The sequence below is a fragment of the Platichthys flesus genome, chromosome 6 (genome assembly GCF_949316205.1).
Source record: "Platichthys flesus chromosome 6, fPlaFle2.1, whole genome shotgun sequence".
Lineage (NCBI taxonomy): Eukaryota > Metazoa > Chordata > Actinopteri > Pleuronectiformes > Pleuronectidae > Platichthys > Platichthys flesus.
Window position 1 is genome coordinate 5436110 of NC_084950.1, and position 23970 is coordinate 5460079.

At 45.6% G+C, this 23970-nt stretch overlaps 1 protein-coding gene across 1 annotated transcript in view; it reads right to left on the bottom strand.

Annotated features, from left to right (window-relative positions):
* Positions 1-230: 230 nt before the first annotated feature.
* LOC133954902 (chromatin remodeling regulator CECR2) overlaps positions 231-23970 on the bottom strand; it is a 36491-nt gene continuing 12751 nt past the window's right edge. Inside the window, exons 2-19 of the mRNA XM_062389456.1 lie at positions 18801-18895; positions 16437-16620; positions 15563-15690; positions 15278-15361; positions 14682-14749; positions 14407-14567; positions 10806-10895; positions 10349-10499; positions 9292-9421; positions 9156-9193; positions 8986-9077; positions 8726-8852; positions 7622-8001; positions 7353-7502; positions 6396-7200; positions 3901-5914; positions 3324-3387; positions 231-3154 (exon numbers count right to left, since the gene is read on the bottom strand). Coding sequence (XP_062245440.1) covers positions 3336-3387; positions 3901-5914; positions 6396-7200; positions 7353-7502; positions 7622-8001; positions 8726-8852; positions 8986-9077; positions 9156-9193; positions 9292-9421; positions 10349-10499; positions 10806-10895; positions 14407-14567; positions 14682-14749; positions 15278-15361; positions 15563-15690; positions 16437-16620; positions 18801-18895 — 4749 coding nt within the window. The 3' untranslated portion in view covers positions 231-3154; positions 3324-3335. The remainder of the gene's footprint in view (positions 3155-3323; positions 3388-3900; positions 5915-6395; positions 7201-7352; positions 7503-7621; positions 8002-8725; positions 8853-8985; positions 9078-9155; positions 9194-9291; positions 9422-10348; positions 10500-10805; positions 10896-14406; positions 14568-14681; positions 14750-15277; positions 15362-15562; positions 15691-16436; positions 16621-18800; positions 18896-23970) is intronic.

The window sequence follows — 23970 nt, forward strand, 5'->3', positions numbered from 1 at the left end:
ACGACTGCTGCAGACGTGAGGGGTTGGCGGAGGCAGCATATGATCGGTGGAGGGTGTTTGTCAGGAGGTCGGGCTCTAATGAGAGGCGATGGTGTGAGCCGCTCTGATAGATTAATGCATTGTCTTGCGTTGGCCCTCTGGTTTGGCTGTTTGCATTTCATTACTTTTGGCCTTTCAGTTTCTCTTAACAAATTACTGATACATGTCCCATTACTATGCGCTGGCACAGCCTCTTTGTACGTCCATTTATTCACAGCAGATACAATTAAAGGACAGTTGCAAGTTTCAGGCCAAATGAAGTTGGAAAAAAAAACAAACATTGGAAAACAATTATGATTTCAATGATAAAACAAACTCTTGTTCAAGAAAAGTTATTTATTTCTAAGAAATGTACAGTATAGAAAATACTCAGTTCCATTTCCAAAATAATCTATGTCAGTCAGATAAGAACTTGTAAACGTCACTTAAAAACGCACAGGTCTTTTTTTTCAATACCCCCATGCTACTGAGGTAAAAGACAACTGCTTAAAAAAAATAAGAAAAAAAAAGGAACAGACACCACATTTATATTAAAACGAGTCCAAAAATGTACAAAAATTCTTAAAAGAGCAAATAAATATGATTCACATTTAATCACGTCTAAATGGTTTTCACTAGTGCAGAGGGATGACAGCAGGGTAACAGATGAAGAGTTGAACGCACACTTCCAGTCGTCTGGTGTCAATTCTACACCCCAGTAACACACACACACACACACACTCAACACACCCACACACACATGCCACATCTGTACACCATAACACAGTATCACAACCTCACAGATCTTTAAAAACAAACACTGCCCTCCACATGTTAGACAGCACGAGAGAACACGCTACCTCCACAGCTGCCCCAGCAGACTCACCTAATATTGAGACAATTCCCTATTTCAACAAAATAGCAAGTCATCTATGACAAGTCTTGTGTGACACGTTTATAAAATTGTGTCTCACAGCTGCTAGCATTTTCACATTCCGCCATTTTTCCCCCTCAAACAAAGCCTTATTTACATATTTCTAAGGCCATTACACATCTGCCAAACTCTAATAAACTCTATCAAAGACCCTAGATTGGAATACAGCCTACTATGTCTAGTTTCAACGACATGTAGGCAGGGAGGCATGCAATCTGTACAACAAAGTCCCAGCGATGACATTAACACACTTGGAGGGAAAAGTACCCAGTAGACAGTCTCCGCTGGCACCAGCACTCTGTGACCAACCGACAGCTGAAAGATCACAACAGCGTCTCGTTGAGTCCAGATCTGTGCGCACGGCGACCGTAGATTTATGTATTGTAAGGCCATTTCCTCATCAGTTCTCAGAGTCTAAAAAACTACCAGAGTGAAGCTAAAGCTGGTCAGAAAACATAGAACCACAGGAGTCTGGCAGAGCATGATAGGAAGAAAAGGGGACCGTAAATGCCACTGACGGGCTGGATGAGGTAGATTCATTTGCTGCCATCACTTGTTGTGGGGAGGGGGGGTCCACAGAGGTGCAACATTGATAGGGTGAATGAAAGAATCCCCCAAATAATACACCAGTTATGAGAAAACGACACATGTTGACGAGGCCAAAATTAATTGTGATGACAAATCAAATTTACAGGAATGTAGAAAAACAAATTAGATCAATTTCTCTTGCAATAACACAAACACAAACAGACTGGCAGCTAGCTGAGCCAATTATTGTTCAGGACGATGAAGACAGACCCCTTTAAAAAAAACAAGTTCATCACGTGAGGTGGTAAGCCACGTTTTTCCTTTTGCTGCTCCTCTTACATATAGTGATTCAGAAAAATACCCGTATATAGAAACTGTACACCCTGAGGATATGTTTAGTCGTGAAACGGAGACAAGGAAGGAACCATGGGAAGCGAAGGGCTGTGACCAAACAAAAGGACTAAAGCTACACGTGTTTGTAGGTGGAATGTAAGAAACTTCCTAAAAACACAACAGCGGGATTTGATGGGTCTGTGGTGGTTGTGTGTGTATGTGCCTAAACCAGCTAGTGGGATAGATTTATCTCATCTGTAATAAGAGGTTGGACTCTACAGTAAAAGTGAATTAATATATATATATATATACTGTCATACATATATACGTTACCAGGCATTGACTAAAAGTAAGACTATCCAAGGCCTCTCAATTCTAGATCAACAGAAACCATGTAGTGCAGAACAGAGACAGGTGTGGTGGGATATAAATATCGCCATCTCGGTCGCTTCCCTCTCTGCTTAGTCAAAGACATTCTCATCAGTGAAGGCAGCTCTGAAAGATGCATATTCTGGGGGGGGGGCAGAGATGGACAGTGACTGACTGGGCCCTTTCAGGACGGTTTTCATGCTTCAGACAGATGATCAGTGTTCGTGTTCGTGCTCTTTCACATGCAGCTACTGTGCCGTTACCTACACATTCACTCGTACATTCACAAAAGGGGACCAAGGCAGCTGGAAAGGGGGCCTGCGAGTCGACCGGGTCAGGGTGACAGTCTCATAGTACCTCCTTTTTCTACACCTGAGTTTCAAGATACAGTCCGAACACAAAATAGTAGTAAAAATCAAACAAAAAAAGTCCCTTTCCTCAGTATGAAGGATTCTTTCAGTGAACAGGACGGGCAGGCTGAGTTCAGTGGCCTTTAATACATCCGTGTTCCAACTCCTCAAAGAGGAAAGGGCTTCTTGAAGGCAGCGTCCCCTGTGTTTGGCAGGTGGAACTAGTGGTTTAAAAAAAGGATGCCCTTCTCCTGAAGGATTCAAGTCTCCGGATGGGAACAGGAGAGTCCTCGAATGAATCTTCCAACAGTTCCACAGAGCTGTTCGGTTCTGGACCCCTGTGAGAGAGCTCTGTGTGGAGAAGAGCAGGGGAACCGTTCTCCAGGGCTAAATAACATTTCACATTTTTTATCATCTTAGTCAAACCAGCTGCTTGGTCAGATACTCAGGTCCAATGGTGGGCAGAGCCGAGCTCCAAGAAATCTGTTCAGTGGGAGAGAATCACTAAAAGATGTGTGTGAAGCGAAGCCTCTCATCTGTGGCCTCTGTCTGCCCAGTCAGCATTTATCTTCTTTCTTTTCAGCTCGCCGCTTTGCCCAGATGTTCTTTGATATTGACATGTCTGAAAGAAGAAGAATGAGTTTAACAAATAGAATTTAGAACAGAATAGAGCACCTGTGTTAACAGCTTTTTGGCAGCATTATCGTGATCTTAGGAATAGTAACTGAAGGTATGAAATATACGTGACAGCAGGAAGTAAGGTTCTGTTTATTTATGTTAGTTCCACTCACTCTGCTCACACGTCACACTCCCTGTTTATTGTTGGGGCCGCCTGGAGCCGCCATCATTTGTTGCCTGTAAACACATAAAAATAAATAATGTTAACACTCATTTAAATGGGATCAATTTGATTCATCTCCCGCTTTATATTTTTCTTAATGATTTTTGCTGCATCCATTGAAATAAGTAATATTAGCTAAGGCCTCAACCCACTTTCCTCTGATTGGCCAGACATCAGGAAGCCTGTCAGGGGCAATGCATACTTCATCCCCTTATCAGTACCAGGACCAGTAACTATTAGTAAGTATGTAAAAGAACATAATTGAATGCAAAAGGCAACTTCTAAAATCCATCTCTTCATGGCTGAGACTGAATCAGATACAGAATCAGAGAGTATGAATATTTGCAGCACCAAAGATTATAACGTGTTCGATACTTTTTTCTCCCATTATGGGACATAAATGGATTTAGTTTTTCAAATCATAGTGACAAATATTATGAAAAATGGACAAAAGCAGAAAAGTGATATAGAAGCTCAAAGAGAAATAACAACATGGCTATGAGAGCTGCAGGAGAATGTGTTTTTACCCTGGGTGTAGGAAGTGTTCTGGTGACAACATTCTCTGCTGAATCATCATGCCCTGGAAGTGCCCACCGGGACGGGGATGCTGGTACATGGCCATGCGTGACTGACCCGGGGAGTACGGCAGCTGCTGGGGCCGCTGCAGAGCCTCCATCAGGTGTGGGTGAGGTCTTTGGCCAGCATAGCGCCCTAGATCTGGGTATGGCTGGCGAGGGTAAAGGCTTCCGTTTCCAACTCCCCGGGCCTGAGACATGACATGTGATGGAGGAACGCCACCGTGCTGCATCCCAGGGTGCATGACGCGAGGGTTGTACATGAAGCCAGACGCCATGTGTGCAGCCGGGTGTTGATGTGGCTGGGTGCTACGGTGGCGAGCAGCTGCATTATGGCTGTCAAGATCCAGGATTTCCTTTGGGCTGTCAGGTCGCTCTGAGCTCTCGGTTCCAGCTGGACTGCCGCTGGCCTGCGACCTCCTTTCACGCTTTCCCTCCTCCGGGCCTGCTTCAGACACTGAGCCAGGGGAAACTAAACTTGTACCGTGGGAGGCTTCGGAGCCCTGCGGTGAAACACTGCTCTCCATCTTTGACTGAGCGTTGCTTCTGGCACTGGCTACAGGTAGGTAGGCGTTGGGAGCCATTGGCTGGTGAGGCTGATAAGGAGACCGATGCCACTCATCTTGAGGATAGCCCCCTCTACTGGGGGCTTGGTTATGAGTCTGAGCTTGGGGATGGTGCTGGGGGTAGAAGTGTTGCTGCTGGTACTGATGAGGTGGGTACATGTTGGGGTGGGCCTGCGGGTGCTGTTGGCCTTGCATGTGGTAGGAGTAGGCAGCTCCTCCCTGTTGGTGGTAGGCGGGGTGTTGAGCCGAATTGTGGTGGGGGTTGATGGTCTGGTTGTGGTAAGGGTGGTGAGCAGATGACGGCATGGACCTGGTCATGTTCGTCTGGCTGTAGTGTGGATGTTGAGGGTTGCCCATGCTGTATGGACCCATGGCTCCATTCACTTGGGACTGAGGAGGCATGGCTGGATTGTGACCCGGTGAGAGCCCTCTCTGAGCCTGCATACCCGTGTTACTGCTCAACAGCTGCGCTTGATGGTGCCCGGGGCTGAAATCCTGGTGTCTATAAATAACATTCGGAGGCCCGGATTTCATCCCGTTGTGCTGCGGAGGAACGGCACTACTTTCTGTGTCTGCTCTACTTGTCGGCTCACTGGGTCTCTGATTACCATGGTCTGCTGGGCTTGGCTGGGAGGGCAACAGTGGGCTAGGGTGACTGGGGGGTAAAGATGTGAGAGGAGCTGGCTGAGGGGGTCCAGGCTGGGCTCCTTGTGTAGCACTCTGTGGCATCCCATGCATGGGGCTGTTCTGTGTGGGAGAGATGTTTTGCTGGACTGGTTGTGGGGGTAACAGGGAATTGTGTTGCTGTGAATTCTGGGTCATCAGCTGGGGCGAGTTGGAAGGGGGGCATTGAGGGGGGGTACCCTGGGTGGCGCGAGGCAGCTGCTGCTGTTGTTTTTGGACGTTCTGCTGATGCTCACTTTGCTGATGTGAATTCTGCAAGTGAGGGGAATTGTTCTCCGACATCTGCTGAGTGGAGTTCTGCGATGCTGGTACTTGCAGTGGTGATGCATTCTGGGGATGAAGTGCAGGTCTTGGTTCGTATTGCTGTGGACTATTCTGTGTTTGCTGAGAGGTGTTGAGTGGAGCTGGATCCCTGGAGCTGATGTCACTTGTGTTGAGATGGTTGAAAACAGTAGTGGCATTGGTGGGTTGAGGAGGACAGTTGGTGGTGGACTGACTCTCGGTTGATGTTGGCAGAAGCCCTGGTCCAGAGGGATTCTCTTGTAATCGGACCAATTTAGGGACTGGGGGGCTCTGCATTCCCTCTTCGGCCTCACTGTGGTGTCCTGCAGGACTGGGATTGGACGGGTGCTCTTGATTAATTGAAAACGTTTTTTTGTGTGAAGAAGATTCTTTACAAATGTTGCTGACAGCCATTTTGTTCTCCGACGTTGTGCCTGTTCACATACAGAAGGATGAAAGATGAGTTAGCACAAAAGAATAGCAAGGGGAGGTTAGCATTGATGATTGATGAACTATAATTACAAGAAAAATGTAGCGTCAAAGAATACAGATATAAAGAGAAGGAAAGAACAGATGTCTCATTTAATGCCACCTATAAAATGTGTTGCTGTTTCATTCCTTCACAGAAAAGATGTAAACACATCTGTAAGGTTTCTGGAGATGCTTAACTGACAACAACCAGCGAGAGGTTTTACTACATTAATGAATATTAATTCTGCCACTGTGAAAAATGATTCAAATCAAATTACAAAAGAACATTTGAGGGGGAGAAAGGGCAAGGATGTGTTCTGTGATGGTTAACAAATTGAGACACTAAGACTAGGAGGAACATTTGTGCAGAAAAAGGTTAGAGTACTTAGGTTCCTTCATGCAGAATGTAAAAAGCAAAATAATAAGAGAGAAGGTCAGTTCTACCTTTGGGCTGTGTGTTTGTCTGTTGAGGGAGCTGGCTGTCTGGCCCATTGTCTTTAGCAGGATGCAGCAGCTGAACCTCAGGGGCAGGGGGAGGCTGCTGTGAGGGGTGAGCTGGGATGCTGCCAATTCCTGATGGGGGCCCAGGCCGCTGAAAGTTGCCCATGTGCTGATGAGGGGCACCAGCAGGGGGTCCAGAGGAGGCTGACAGCTGCTGCAGGGCCAGCATCTCTGGGCTTTCCAGCATGGAAGCCAAGCGTGTCCTGCCAGAGGAGTCTGGGTGGGTAACAGGGAGACGGGGGGACATGGGCCCCTGGGAGCTGACCCCTGCAGACATGTGATACTGGGCATTGGGAGGAGGGTGAGGGTATCCTGCAGCTTCTGGCCATGGTTTATGCCCTACTGGAGGTGGGACTCCACCGTAACCGAAGTTGCGCTGGTTCACCATATTGGGATCTTGTACGTGCATCCCATTGGGTCTCTCCTGGTGATTCATACCAGGCCACATGTGTGAGAGAGCCATGCCAGGTGGCCTCAAGCCTGGGTAGTTGTGTTGAGTTGGTCCACCTGGTCCTGAGAATCTGTTGCCCATGGGGTGCATGGTGTGGCTCTCTGGATGGTGGTGGGCTGGGTACATGCTGGCTTCAGGAGGAGCTCCCGGCTGTAGGGCCACGGGACGCGGGCCCAAAGATGGGCCATGAGCTGGACCCATGTAAGGGTGCTGCTGCTGGTGTGGATGTGGCTGCTGTTTAGGATCCTGGCCCATTGGATACCTCGGACCCATGTGATGTCCTTCTACCATGCGATGCTGAGAAAAACAGAAGGAAACGTTGTAAGGGTGTTTTGATCAGTATATCTCTACATCAGTCTGTACACATAATAAGGTAGCTACATATATTCAAACCTGCATGACTTGCATGCAGTATTACAGTAACTAATACCAGTAACAGAAATCAATACCTGCATGTTGAAGTCACCGGCGAAGCGGTTCAAATTAGGGTGTCCGTGCCTAGGAAGATGAGCTGAGTAAGTGAAGCGGGGGTCCATACCCATCCTCGGGGCATACATAGGTGGACCATGGTGAGCAGAGGGCCCATGTGGATGACGGAGCTGGTAAAATGGAGAGAATTTTTAAGTCTTTCCTTGTAGATTTCAATTTTTTTATTTTACAGAAATAAGATTAACGATATTAATTCTAACTTTAAAAAACAAATCTGTGTTGTCAATACCTGTTGCCCAGGGTGGTACAAGCCTCTCATGTCTCCTTCGTGGATGCGTTGATGGCTTGAAGGTAGGTTGTGAGGGTGAGGGGGGCCATTGGCCCAGTGAGGAGGAGGTGGTGGTCGTGTCAGCTTGTGCTCCTCTTCCTCTGAGGGTGTGGTGCCTTTGCCCCCCTGTGAGTTTCTCTTCCGTTGGACCTGTTCAGTGGCCTTGATCAGACTCTCAGGCCCCAAACCTTTACTTCCACGGTTGCGCTTTTTGTCTTTGCGCTCCTTGTCTTCTCGATTGATGTGAAATTCTTCGTCCGTGTCGCAGTCCTCTGATGGAATATGTTTTAAAATGGCCCGACTGAAACACCGATCAAGGGACTCTGCCATGATGCTGTACTCTGGAAGTAGACAGGGATCAACGTCAGGTGGGATCATGACGACGCAAACAAAGGTTCTTTCACACAATCACATAAACACAGTCACACACTCAAAACACCTGTAGCACATCCAATCATGTATACTCAAACAATAATAGGTTTTCATTCACTTCCTCTTTTCCAAACATACATCACCTCATCTCTTGGTTACTCTTAACCCTTACCCTCGAGCACTGCAAAATAATATGCATGTATGTGCCCATAGACAAACACTTGCTCCTCTGTTCTCAGCTCACACTGGCTGACTGACCAGGTCAGAGGGCGTCGGTTGACCCCTGCTCTCTCCAACCCCTTCCTCCTCCATCCAGGCCCCCCTACACACTCTTCTACCCCCCGTCCCTGGGGAGAGCATTCAGTTGGATGGATGGCTCCAGACAGGGGGCTTAGGGCCTGGAATGTTTCTCTGGCACTGCAAGGCTCAGATCCCCCTGAGCACTGGAGCACAGCTCAATCACTCCCCATTAATCACTGTCAAGGCTGCCCTGGCCCCGGCCCCAAACCACCACTAGGTCCGGCCCCCTTTCTTTTGCTCTTTCTCCCACTCACACCCCCCGTTTCTCACCCCCATGAACGCATATACACACTTCGTTCTCACAACATTCATCTACTGGAATTGGTTTTAATGCAGTAGTCTCCTGCTGAGACAACCTGTTATCGGGAGGAACTGGAATTTGTGTTAATTTACCACTGTCTTCTCCGTTGTACTCGATGCAGTTTTCAAACATGAGCTTCACGTCAGCAACAAACTCCTCCTTAACAATGTAATCGCCATCATTGAGCTTTTTCTCAATGGTGGACAGGTCCATGGGCGTCTGAGGGGAAATGAAAAAGAGAATAACAATTAAAACCTCATGCAAATATCCACATACACATTCGGCGGTAAACCAAACATGAATTCATTAACTCACAAACACAATTAGTGAAAACAATGACAGTAACTTGTACCCGGATGAGCTCATGGTAATTGGGCGCGTAGGATTCGTCTACAGGCTCCAAGAAAGGCCAAGCATCTTTATGGGATTTCAGCACCTCAAGCACTGAAGACGAGAGATTAGATCAGTTCAGACATGTGGACTGAGACAAAGAAGTCTCTAGTAGAGATCCTGCAAGCATACCTTTGTACAGGGCAGTGTAGTCATCATCCATTTCATAACTGTAATGTCAAAACACAGGACATGTTACAAATAAGAATCATTGAGTAATTCCAGTAGAGAGTGAAATCTCTTGTCAGAAATGTACAAAGCCTCTTACAATTCTTTATTCCTGCGTCTTCTGAGGACAGGTGAAGAAGGCTCCAGATTCAGGAGTTCAGGTGGCAGGTCCTTGCCTTCAGACAGCAGCCAGGCCCTCTCCTCACGCATCTTACGCCTTTTTGCTCTTTCTGAGAGAGAAGGATAAACACGGGGGGCAATTAGACGCACAAACAATAAAAATCACCAGTCTCTGGAGGCCTCAGGCCAACAATGACTTAATTGCTTTTTCAGGCTTGCGAGTTACAGTTTAAATTGCACTTTGTGCCCATTGACAATGTCAGGGGAGTCAATGAAAACCAGGCGCTCGCCATCAGAGGCGGCAGCAATTCAGATAAGCAGAGAGAGCGATTCATGAGCCATCTTTTCTTGGACACAGCTGATCAAAAGAGCAGAAGAGAAATATATCACCGCTTTATCTTTTAACATGAAAGGCAGAGAGGCCCTGCCAGCCCCCCTGCCGTGTGCATTAAAGATGTTTGAGGGTGGATTCCACATATGCAATGCACACAGAGAGCAGGCCAGGTCCTGCTGTTCATCTATAATACATTAATGAGGCTCCTCCACTGAAGCACAATCAGCAGTTCATTAACCCTTGACAGATGACATCAGAGGGAGGGAGAAAAGGAGAAGTGATCCTGTGATTAAAGGCCCTGAACATTCCCTCTCGCAGTCTCTGTGTACTATACATAAATCACAAGGCTTCCAGTGCAGCTATGCTACTGGAGATTTCTCAGCCGCTAAGAGCCAAACCAGCAGCAGTGGAAATGTTAAAGCCTGAGCATGGGGTGTCCTTCACGATCTATTCTGCCCTTCATCCTAGAGCTGGCAGAGGAACATGAAAGACACCTACCTGCTGCTGACAGGTCGCTGATGAAAGAATATGAAATGACCGCGGCTCCTTGACTTTTTGACTTCTGGCAATTAGCTTCATTTTTGCTGAATAACCTTTCTTGCATTTTTTAAGTATGAAGTTGCTGCAGTATGAAGTACGATGTTGGATCTTTCCCCCAACTTTCCATTTGTGACCCATCTATCTGCGTGTCCATCCATCTTACCCTCCACAGCTTTGATCTTCTCAAGCTTCTCCCTCTGCCGCTCTTCCTGCAGAATCCGCTCCTCTTCTCGTCGCTGCTCAGCCAGCAGGACCTGCCTGTCCAGCTCCTCATCTTTCCTCTTGTCCTCCTCTGACACAGCCTTCGGACAGTCCTGAATACAAAACACACAAGACAAGCCCGTTACTCTACACTGGACTCATCATGGGATAAGCTTGTAAGGATTAGGAGGAAGCTGAAACTTGAATATCTTTGTAACAGTAGGAATGAAGGACAGAAGCAACCCAGAACCAAAATACTGCTAGGGGCTGAAACACCTTAATTACATGGGGAAGCACTGCAGTAGCAAAACAAAAACTATATTTTCTGGAAAAACATATCATTATGTCTGTAAATAGATGTTCTCATTATGCTACTGCAGATGTACTTTAAAAACATGTACACAGACAAACTCAGGCACCTCGTCCTCTGGCTGAAAGTGTTTTCCAGAGAAGCGCTGTGACGTGCGAACCGGGGTGGGATCCAGTAGTTTCTGTTTCTGTTCTCGTTCCTGAAGAGAAAACAAGAGAAAAAGATTAAGCACGGTTAATTATACCCGTTCTACATTCTTTCAAAAATGTGAAGATAGCAGCATGAGATTGTTCGGGTCAGACGCATTCACAGCAGCACGAACATTTCCGGATCATTCTGGCGAGGGATAGCATCAGTGTAGAGTTTGCAGGTGGCAGGATGAAAAGTGTGAATTCCACTGCACAGTGTTTTTGTTTACAGCACATTGAAGAAGATAGAAGAAGAGGCTACTGACTCAGATGTTATATTTACTTTGATTTGACAATAAACCTACAAGTTGAAATCCTCGTTAAGGGCTTGCACCTCGTCTCACACCTCTTGTTAGTTTTACGTCTCTCACATGCTGGAAACGTGTGACAGAACCCCACCACTTCCTCACTGGGAAGTTTTCTGGAAATTCCCCTGCTGTTTTGTCACATGGGCTCATTGACATTTTATTAACTTTTTACGGGGGGGGACTTCAGTGCTAAAAGGGGCAATGCAAATTGGAACCTCACTTCTGAATTGATAAAGAGCCAACTAACAGCAGACAAGTACAACTTCTCTTTGATTGTAAAAAAGGGGATTTTACTTTACTGAAGTGTGCAGATGTGAATAAATCCGTCTTATATTTTCAAGTTCTTTAAAAAAAATGTATATTACGTAATGTAAGTGAACATGCCTGTAAATTATGGTCAACAAATCACTGATTGAGCCTTCAAGACAGATCAGCAGACGAGCATCACACTAAAGTGACAGGCCCTGGGGAGTTGTGGAGAAGCACTCAGTATTGAGAGGTCACTGGCTCTCCCTTCCCCCCACTCACCCTCTCCACTCTGCTGCCTACGTTCCCCCACCTTTCCCTGGGGGGGGACAAGGAGAAATAAAAGCATGTGTGGGTCTCCTGTGACTCTCCTAATCATTCGTAATGATTTGACGGCGCGGCGTAAGGGCATGCTGTCCAGCCTGACAACTGCACTACACACAGCCAATCATGGAGCTTTTGATCACAACATGTTGAATTCCTCAGGATGCATCCTGAAAATAATAGGGCCTATAAATCTTCATTTGAGGCAACATCCAGGACATATCCGTAATCTAGAAAGAGCAAGCAGTGGAGGACGGAGACACCAGCCAACAGAGCTATAAGCGAATCCCTTGAAAGCCTGTCTATATCAGGGACTGGCCTCTGCAGCTCATGTCAGAGTTCATCAGGGAAGCAGGACTGTAAATAACCATCAGCCCCGGAGCAGCTAACAGCACTGAGAGGTGTCACAGTCGGGCTTCTGGCCATCAATAAAATAACTGTGGGCGGTCTAAAAATACATTAGCAGCTGTATGAAGCCTGGAGATGTGTGCAGGTGAAGTGACAAACAACGCAGAAAGGATGATGGTGTCGGGGAATTGAAATATAGAGGAAAAGAAATTAAGTCACAAACGAGAAGAAAAAATAGAGGACATATGTTCAGGATCTGATCTATGCTGCTCTCCACAACTCTTCTGCCCCGACGCCATCTCTGCCTTGTCTTCCTCTGAAGCACGGGCGTATCCCGGGGTTCTACAATTCCTCTCTACATCCCCCACACCATCCAAGCACATACGAGATGGAGTGCCCCTGGTGTCACCACTGAGAGAGGTTGAAGAGCGAATCCTGCGGCACAGCAGAGCTGTCATTCAAGAGGCTCCGTTCTGCCTCAAGGTGAGCGCCCGCCTGCTGTCAGTGCCCCGTGAAATGGCTGGTGACAGCAGCCCGAGATGTGTGGAAAGGATTCAAGACTAAACACACACAGTGAATTGGACACAGTCGTAGTCACACACCCACATATACGGGTATAATTATGTGCAGTATACAAACATGCTACACTGTGCTATAACCACATTTAAAACCATTCAACAGGCAAAATACTGAACATTTGCCTTGCTTCCAGCAATGGTAAACCCTTTTCCCATTGCCAATAAAAGGCAATTGCATCTCTCTTTTTACTGGTGCGTCACGATCACACACAAATTAAAAAATTCACCCGGGAGTCCCGTTTCTATCACTGCCGATCGCAGTGAATGCCGATCGTTTCCATTCCCATTGCAGACAAAAGGCTGATGTTAGTGTGTGTTTAAGGGGAAAAGGGATTCAAGGACTCAGACATTTGTTCTTCATTCTCTCGAAGCAGTCGATAGTTAGTAAAGTGCTTCAAACATCACAGCATCTGTTGTCTCTTATTAGACCAAACAGAATGAAAAGACGACTGTCTGCTTGAACAAGATAAATTTAGTCTTAAATCAATAACAGACTCTCTACAGAGCTACAGTGAAACGTGTTGGTGTAATGAATATATAATTAATAAAGAGGGTATTTCAGTGTAATCTCCCGCTGTGCGACATCAGTGGAATTTATTTGCATATAAAAAGAACATTAGGGGAATGCTCTTCCCTTTTAATTGAGTCTTTGAGCGAAGTCAGATTAATCAGAGTTCCTTTCCTCCGCCCTGTGATCATGTTTGATAGAGACCATGGAGAGTGGGAAGCGCTGCCTGGTTCGGTTTTAAATAAATCTGTCTTTGGTGGAATCACAACAGATCATAAACACAGAAGTCTGCGATTCTTCTGTGCTGCCCGCTGCTTCAATAACACCCAGTGCTGAGGGAAGCTTCAGACAGAGGGCCTTCTGAATGTCATATATAATGTTGAGTTGTACAGTCAGTCAGTGAAGGACAGGACCACATTCATCCATTTGTGTGAAGAGTGACCTCTCTGTCGACCAGCAGGATTCTTTACTTCACTGATGATGATGATGATGATGGAGAGAGGCTGACGGGGTTTCTATAGCAACAGGCCCTGCTGGTTATACATCACACAGGAGTGGAGTGAATCCCACACGTCTTAATACAAAGGGAGGTATAAAAATCAAGGACCTGCTGGGGCTTTGATTAATTGCAGCAATCAATCGCTGAAATATATTGTATTGCAAACCATTGAAATATTTTAGACTGAAAGGAAAACTGAGTAAATTGTGTCGGCTGTGGACTCCTGCTCGTTATGAACTATAAACAAAAAGGTACGCCGACAATCTGCTCCTGAAGAACACACATTCCATGGGATAATAATGGCGAATGAGCCTGACCCCTGGTGTGGTCAAACTTAGACCCTTACTCTACCAAAGTAGCGGGAGGGCATAGTTCTTCACTGTCATGTCTCATTTTTAAGGCCTGAGGCCGGTATCATCACTGAGCCTGAGCACAGGAAGGGCAAGCTCAGACCAGCTTTCACTCCACCCGTCCTGCAGCCATCCCAGGTAGGAATCCAGGATCCCCTAAAACAGCTACACGAAGACGGTTGACTGTGATTTGCAGCAGAACACCCTTTATGCAGCTAAACGGAGGTTCTACCTGTCAAGCTTGAGCAGCGTGGTCACACATAAAGCCAAAGGTAGGCTGATAAAAGTGAAAATGGAAATTAAGGCGACATTATGGGCTTCTGTGATTGAGACTAATGGTAATGTCTCCTACGTGTCTGACCTTGTGCTCAATCATGCTGCTGATCTCGGGCAGAAAGTTCTGGCTGATGACACGGTGGAGGTGGCGGTCCTGTGGGGAGGGTTTGTCCTTGATGCTTTCTGCCAGACTGACCCACTGTTCCTCTGTCTCACACACAAGGGACCAAGTGCCTCGCTTGATGCCTGGTGGAGGGACACACATTGGCTCACCAATTAAAATCAAAAATTACGTTTCCATGATTCCAAGATGCTGGAAACATAAAATATAAAAAGCTTATAATGATGAGATCATCTCACTTCTCCTATAGGGAGGATCCTCCGGTACATCTTCTGTCTTGACTTCTGGCTCTTCTCTTTCTGTCTCACTGAAAAGAAAAACAGGGAGATAAATAAATCAAAAAGATTGCTAGAAAGAACAAAATGACTGAAACAACATTAAAATGCAATAGTCCTAATGCAAGAGCAGCAGTACTGAACTTTGTGAATTAAATTACAGCACGTGTTCATGACTCATCACTGATTGTGCCCAAGAAACAATTCATTATTAATAACATTGCACATCTAGTTGTCGGTTAAAGGTCATTCTGTACTACGACCGACCAAGACCACAGAAAATGATCACACACAAGCAAAATTCGAATAGCCTATTATCTGCTGGAACTTTTTCCAATACTACCACATTGTTGTTTTTGTTTTATATGATTGTATAAAGCCATGTTATATATGATATCAGTCAAAGACCACACAACTAAACGACCTGCCATCTCATACAGTTCAACGCATGTGTTCTTTTGACATGACTCTCACATCTTAGTAACATATGCACGTCTGCACGTCAGCATTTCTCTGAAATCTGCTGTTGGTAGTGATGACAGGCAGAAAAGTTCTCTCACCTCAGATTAGAGTCGTCCGACTTTCTTTTCTTTGGTGGTCTTCCCCTTTTCTTTTTCTCTGGTAGCGCAAGCTCAGAGGGTTCACTATTGAAAAAGAAAATAAGGCATTTTAACAAGGGTAATTAGCTTTGACATTTGACATAACATTATAATTATCCTGTGACAGGCATGTAAACAAGTGTCAACTGCGCTTGTCAACCGCGGAAAACACGAGCAGTGACGTAACATTTTCATTCTGGTGAACAGGACGGATGAAGGTGATACACAGTACTCAGAAGTATTTACCTGATCCTATCAGTTTTCCTCTTGACAGGCTCCTCTTTGTACATACGAGTGCCATAAAAGTACCAGTAGAGGGCTCCATTTTCATCTTGCCCCAGTGGTTCCACCCTGAGGCTGTCTGCATCCAGGCCCTGAGGGACAGTGGGGGTGGGGACTTTACATTTTTTTATAAATCATGTGTAGGTCTGTGTTTTTAAATCATCAGTGGGTGAGGTAATTTAGTCCTTTTAGCCTACGCGGCTGTGAATCACACAGACATGAAGCGCTTTCATTATCTCACTGAGTGCCTTTATTAATTGAATGTGATAAATTGGCTTAAAAAAAATCTTATCTCATGACAAAAAGGCAAAATATATGACAGGAAAACCAAACTGACGGACAACACAGGGATAAAACTGTCATGTTACGATTAATCACAGCTTTGTTTATGTCAGGACACACATACCTTTGTTAAGCCTGCTCGTTTAAATGTACATAAAACTAGAAGGTAACGCAGTAGAACTCATACAGTCCCCTTAAATTCAATGAAGCTACACCAAAATTCACACACTCATAGATAGCAATGCTCTTGATATGCTTATATTCTGTGTGATCGGGATCCATGAATTATTCCTTGGAAAACAGTGAAATTTAAAAGGCTTATCTTGCAATATTACAGAAAGTGGAAAATAAATTCCTGGATCTGCACTAAAACGTACGGGTACTTCCCTCCACCAAGTTTAATGGAAATCCATTCTGTTGTATTTGCATACAGACTAATGCAGCCTCAATAGAGCTGCTGCAACGCTCTAATACCCAGTATCATTGCCGACAATTAAATGGCTTGGATTACAATTGACTCGGGTTTGTTTAGCTGATCCTCGCGAGTGTGTCGTACCTTCAGGAGGTCAAAGACGTCGGCAGCATCCAGGCGGTAATCACAGAGCCGGTGCAGCAGCTCCACCTGAGTGCGCGGGGGCAGATTCTCGAAGGGCCCCTCTCTAAGTGGGTTGGGCTTCCCCTCTTCCAGCTCCCACCGGTAGCTGATGATGTCGTCCAGGTAACTGCTGAACGCCTCGGGGCTGAGGAGCCGAGGAAAACAGCAAGAGAGATTGACAGAGTGAGAAAAGGAAGGTGCAAGATCACATTTATAGAAAACCTTTAAAACAAACAAAAATACATAATACTCTCACCCATATGAATAACTGTAAACCTATAAGAAGCAACTGATCTCCCTGAGGCTCATATTCCTTCATATTGTCAAAATCCTTGTTGTGTTTGAGGTTGTTTCCCTGCTATTGTGTGAGTGTCTATACTGCATGTTTTTGTCTACAATAACCTATTGTGTCATTTATTTTCTTAGCCCAAGGTAAAGCTGTGATCGACTTTCTTTGAGGGTCACAGGTTTGGGGTGAAGGACAACTTGACGAGGTGTAATGATTGAAGCATTTGTTTCTTTTATTTTAATGTGTTTTGTTTTGAAGCAGCACTATTGATGATACGTTTGAAAGTATCACTTGAAATTTTAGATTATTTGTAGTTCCTGAGTATTTTGAGTCACTTTTATTTGTCCCAACCAATGAAGCCGGCATCGACCTAGAGCCCCATTCAGCTCCAGTATTATTCTTGTCACTGTCACTAAGTTGTAGCTCATGGAGAAATGCAGAGTCCCTGTACTGTCTAGAGCTACTAAGAGCCCTGAGAAGACTTATCTTATGATTTTGAGCTCTATTAATAAGGGCTGTTATCATAAAGTCCTCACTAACGTAAAAATGTACTATCTACAAATAGGGATGTTTAAAAACTCTCATATTACGTTCCTCTTAAACAATAACAAAGAATCCACACAGACAAGGGAGTTGTTTGGTTCATTGGGATCTGTCAGTTCAGATAAATCCAACCAATTCAATTGCAAATGCTGTGTGCACATTGAAAAGCCAACACTAGGTTTCACTATCAGCTCACGCACCCTTGTATAATAGATAGGTTTAGAAACAAAGTTCAAACGAAGCAAAGTTCAAACAGCCGCAGAGGCTATTGAGAAGGCCTTCCTTTGAATTGAGCTGGTAAATACACGCTGGTTCTGGTTCAGGTCTAACAGATTAACCTGTAAAGTTCGGTTCAAGCTCTGATTAACGGAACAAGTGCTTGGGGCAGTGGTGGGCATCTACGCAGCAGCAAAGAGAAAATGGGACAGAACATATGGCTTATCTTGAAAGAGCAGTGTGCACTTTTCACAAAGCCTCCCCTTCTCACTTCCCAATTCTCTCTTCCTTTCTATCACGCATTCTCTCTCCAGAATCCCCCTCCCTCCTCCTCCTCCCCCCCAACTGCTCCGGCAGAGCGTTTAACATGTGTGGATGAAAAGGGCAGCCCTGTGAAAGGCCAATGCTGAACAGCCACCCCCAGGATGCCAGTGCCTGTCCAGTCCAATAAAGCAGGTTGTCGTCCTGTGAGCGGCTCCCTGGACAAGGAAACGGTATCATTCCAGCCTCTCTGTTTATCACCCAACTAATACCAGTATGCTTTCTAATGTGGGTCTAGAGCAGGAGGTGGATACAAGGGGAAACCCCATGTGAGTTGAAGCACATTTGTAGATTTGAATAACATCCTCTGCTACATACTCACTTTCTCCCATTGTTTGATCACATAGACAAATACAGTGCAAGGGGGTGGTACTGTTCCTATTTCACAGCAGAAGAAACGAATGATTTCACCACAGACGTTGACTCACACTACGGTATGAGTTAACTCTGACTCCTCAGCGAGTCATCTTTCCACTCACTTGATCTTTCTTTGACGGTTCCTGGGTGCTATGACTACTTTGATGTAAAATATTGGTTTAAACTTGGCAATTATAAATCATATTAGAAAAAGAAATTGACATTCAGTGTTTTCCACTGTGCATCTAGGATTATTAAGAAATAATGTTCTCACGTGGTGTACTAGTCCTAACAGAGTTAAGTCTTTGACCCAAGTCTGATACAAGTAATACAACAATACAAGTCAGAGCAGGTTTAGGACTGACTAGGGACTTTGGAACAGAGGGATCTGAGTCGTCTTGTACCATTTTCCACTCCTTCTACCTCATGATGCATCGGCTGCCAGTAAGCGTACTCTTTCCGGATATTCTTTATCCGGAAAACATGCTTATATTGTATTGTTTTTTGTATACATACATTTTAAATGTTTATTTCTTAATGATGGAAAGAACACACAAAACACTAACAGTGAATATATTGACGTTAGTTTTGATACTTACATGATATCAGTACGCTGGTAGCATCCCTGCAACAGACAGGCAATGAGGTCCCCGAGGAAGTCCAGGTCCTGCTCGGATAGGGCTTTTTCCAACTCCTACACCAAACAAAGGAAATACAAGGGTCAAGACTTAACTTCTATTTAACAGAGCTGAGAATTAGGAACAAAAGGTGCAAATTAATTACATGTTCCCAGATCCACAAGGGCCAAGTCTTTTAAAAAAGTAAAAGTACTGAGACCATAATGACCAAAGGTGATATTTGATGTATTAAACCATTGTTATTATTAATCAGGGCTGCCCCCTGAAAGTCAAACAATTTAAAACACCAGTTGGAGACCTGTCAATCAGCTGAGACTGTCAGGCACAAGGTTTTCTATTTCAGCTTGAAATAGTCCATGCAGTGGACTTCAGGGAACATTTTGGTCGCAAGAAGTAGCAGCAGAGTGAACACTCCTTGCTTTCACATAACTCTCTGGGGTAAAAATCCTTCAACTATGTCAGCCTGTCCCATCTGCCCAGTGAAGAGGTCTGGGCTGGGTTCTGGCTGCTGTGGACATGGACCCGAGTGAGTATGAGTAGGATCGAGGCAGCTGCCAAATATTTGTATTGATTTGACTGACAAAATCCGCCACAACATTAAAAGAGATAGTGGTTTTAATGCTGTGGCTGCTTCGGTGTATCTCTGTGTGTGTAAAAGAAAAGGAACTTAATCAGATGTGAGTTAATTCCTTTAAGTAAAAGAGTGTTGCTATCAGTGTGAGCTAAGCTGGCAGAGGTAGAAGGCAGGAGAGGTGGTTGGAATTTGCAACTTGACTGTGAGGGGTTTCTTGGTTTGCCAGTGGCTGCTTGGCTGGAGCTGAGGTTCAAGTTCAGCCATGACCCCTCTCCTGCCTGGCTTTGTGTTTCAGCCATTGAGGTTTTATGAAGCGGCAGTAACCAGCCGAGCAAACTCTAAAAGACCTGAAAGCACCAAGGAGAGACGGCAGGCAGCAGGGGCCTGGAGCTGCAACACAGCCGGGCCCCCTCCTCTCCTGTGCTGACCAACCCCACGCAGCTCCCCACACGGCTTTTCCCAGCATGCACTTCTCTCTCCAATGATACCCACCAGAAAGGCTCTGGAGTAGAACGAGAGGGCAAAAAGAGAGGGAACAGGAGCCCGAGAGGGCAGAAATGCTAAGTTCTTCATCAGGCAAGTGTCCATTTTACTTGAAGCTCCATTTTGCATTCTGCTCTCTAGTAAGAGATCAGATTCCATCCCCCTTAGCTGCTATTAGACATTCACTGAACTCTGCAGTTCCTCCGTATTTTCTCAGGAGGAGGTGCACGTGGGAATGCAAACAGCAGAGTGTGACGCTCTGCAGTCTCTGTGGACTTGCTCCGCCTGGCCTTCTAGGATAAGGTCCCTAGAAATCCAGGAGACGCTGATATATGAACACAACAGAAAATCCCCCACTGAATTCACCTTGAGCGAGTGGGAGGGGTGATGACACTTGTAACGCGCTTCAGACACAAAAATGAAAATACCAATATCTCCCGGTGAAAAGGCAGTAACCCACTCGTAGAAGACACCGACGAATATGTCAAGAGTTTGGATTGATAACAGCTGACTACTATGTCTGCGTGTTGCTAATGAAATCATGTATTCTGTGCAGAGAACGTCCCGCTGTGTTGTGCATGTGTGAAAGACAAATTTGGGGTAAACTCCGTAGCCAATTCTCCGGGTTTTACACGCAGGTCGTGTCTGAAAAGGGTTCTTACAACTGCTCTCCATCAAGCGACACATCCAAACTGGCTGTATGGATTCTATAGTCTATAGCTTCCTCTCCTCATAGTGTCAACACTTTTCTAAAATAATCTCAAGGACGAGGAGGCACCTCTAATTGGTGTCCACACTCGTCTCTCCTCTCTCTGACTCTCAACAGAGGAACCTGGGTGAGCTCAGGGGGTCACTGAAGGTCAGCATACACACCTCCTGGCCATGTAGAGGGGCGGAAGCTTCGAGCCAGCAAGTCAACGCAATGAAAAACAGGAGGGGACGGACAGAAAGGAGGTTGATAAGAGAAAAACAGGATAAGACGAACATTTGTACTTAAGATTCGAATGAAAGAGCATGAAGGACACACTCAGGGATACTTGCTCCTGCTTCAAAATAAAAGAAGCTACAATAGCACCAGAAGAATGAGTTTGGGTAGAAACTTGGACTATGGGCAGAGAAGGTCTCTGGTTCGTCTCGGGTTCGACTCCACGGAGAGACAACAAAAGACAAACCTGGTTTGATCTGTCCAAAAATCCAAGAGTCTCCCTACCCTGTCTAGTGCCCCTGAGCAAGGCACCTTACTCCCCCAACATCTGCTCCCCGAGCGCCGTACATGGTCGCTCACTGCTCTGTGTGTCCTGCACACAAATGGGTTAAATGCAGAAGTTAAATTTACCTACCATTGCATGAGTGTGTAGTGCATGTGTTTGGTATAAATAAACATATCTTAATCTTAATCATGATGGACGATAAAAATCAGCAGCCTCATGACTCGAGGGAAGAACTGTTTTGTTAGGTTTTTATGAGCACGTTCTATAAAACCAATTTAAAAGCCCACAGATCAACTAACCCTCATCTCCTGGATTTCTATAGACATCATACCAAACCGTCCAGGCAGAGAAACGTCGGAGAGTCTCACTCGGACCTTTGCGTTCACACAGGCAGCTCCTGTCTGAAAGCTGCTTCGGTAATTTATGCAGGTTTTATGGAATTGATAAGTAGGTCATGTTTGTTATGAAGTGGAGGAGAGTTCTGGTAATTCGGCTCTGGTAAAAAAAAAAAAACACAGACAGAATCCTTACCAGGAGAAGTTGACAGTGATGACAACGCTAAGGATCCTATAGTACTTAATGTCACCAAGGTGTCTTTAGATTTTAAGATCATTTTTGTCTATTTGTCCTTTATTGATGGGACAGATTAATCAACCGGGGGAAGATACACAGCAAAGGGACCCAAGTTGGAGTAAGAACCTGTGGCTGCTGCAGAGGACTGAAGCCTCAGTACATGGGGTGACCACTCAGCCAGGTGAGATACCAGGAGCCCAACTTGTGTTACTGTTTTGATAGACATACACAATTATATGTCCATTTAAACAGCTGCTGAAATGAAAACACGACTCATGGCCTTTTCACAAGTGTACATGTTATCCACCTCTATCATAGCCAGTGAGCTCTGATTATTAAATAAGTATCGAAAGATGGTACGTCTAAATACAAATACATGTGCTCAGGATGCAGAGAGAACCTTTGTCACACTCCCTTCAACTTCCTGGTGCCATGTCAGACAGCTACTGGGCCAGAGTGCGCCATCGATCAGAGGCAAACTGCACTTTGATCACACTTTGAAAAAAGCCGGGGGCCACAGCTGGGGGAAGAGTGGAGGGTTCGAGTACAGCACAGCCGAGTGGAGAGCTCGCTACAGCCCCTGGATTAACACCACCCCGCTCCACCTTTGATGTGCAACACGGCATCTCAGATGGCAGAGGGAAGGGGAATTAATGTGGTGTCCGTGCCCTTTCTTCAGCCATCCGTCCAGCCGGTCAATTCTTCTGGTGCTAACAAACACTCAGCTTGATGAAGGGCTGCAGGGACAATCCGCTGCAGCTGGATGTGTCCTGTGGGAAACCTTTCCCCTCAATAGCCGCGTACACCACAAGGACACAGCTCGCAACCTTTGACTAACAGTCAGCAGCAGACAAAAACACACACCTATGACAAAACAGACTCATGCGCGTGCCTCAGCAGAGTGAACACAGCTCACTACTTAGGCCGCTTAACATTAATGATCAATGGGACTCAAAGATAAGCGAGCTGAATCAGTGATAAGCCACAAAGAGAAGAAATCGCACATCCAAGCTGTCAGATTTATCACTGAACAAAACAGGCTATTCATATTCACACACACACACTGAGGCAAAGATTGGAGGGTGAGTAAAGGCTTAGTCAAAAAGGTGTGTCATCGCCACAGACCCTCTGCGGGCCTGGCTTGAAATCAGCAGTTCACCCTTAAGGTATTTTCCATTTCTCTCACCCAACTCCCCTGCTGTTCCTCTCTCTGCTTCTCTCACTGGCTTAACCTCTTATTCCTCCCTTCCACACCATTTTCCTCCCCCTGTCTTGCTGCCCAGTGTCTATGAGGGCCTCTGAGGCATTCTATTATTCCCCTGACAACACCCTCACTCCCCTCTCCACCCCATTCTTTTCCTCCCTCCGTCTTCCTTATCTCTCCTCACCCTACACACTGGGCCCTTGCTTCTGCCAGTTGTTGGCTCCACTGTAGCTGGGGACACCACAGTATCCAAAATAATAAAAGGAGAATGGGATTAGCATTGCATCTGCCGAAAATGATTCAGCACCATGGTGGGAATAAATTTAGCAGCATCTCGCCTGGACTTGTTTGAAATCTCAGCTGAAGACAACACAACTGACTACCGTTCTTTGAGGTATCAATTGAATAAAACGTCACATGGTGTGAGAAGCAACACCTGTGGTGTTAACACAACTGGCCACTTGCCTTTTTCTCTTCCTCTCAAGTGCTTGTCATACGCTGTTTCAGACGTGCCCTGCGGATAAAGTCCCCAGAACTGGGTCCGGACTTTTCACACATTCACATCGCAGTGGGAGGTTCTCTGCACAGACATGTTAACAACAGCAACAAATCCTCTGCGTTATTCAGGGTGCAGCAGGCAGAGGCAGGAAGTAATGCATTAACTCCGCTGTGGAGTTCACGTGGTTTTCTTGACAACACACAGACACCTGCGTCAACTCTTCTCGCCTCAAGCTCTCCAAATATCTTTGAATGTGTCTTCTACGTGTACCACATCATTTTTTCAACAGGAGACATCAGTTTTCTTAATTTTTTAATCTAAATCTGCTGGACCTTCTGCTGACTTTATACTAGAGAGCCAGGGAGAGCCTGCTTATAATCCGGAGGCTCTCACTCTGGCATTTGTGTTCACCCACGCTCCTCCTCTGGAGAAAGCATGGCACTCAGTGCATGTCTGAAAGCAGCTGGAGTCACGCACAGGCCCCAGTCAGACCTGGTATTAACATTCGTCTGGAGTAATCTGATCACAAGTGGACAGCTTTAATTACAAGTGTAACTCACCCATAACACAATAAAGATTCAGTTGAG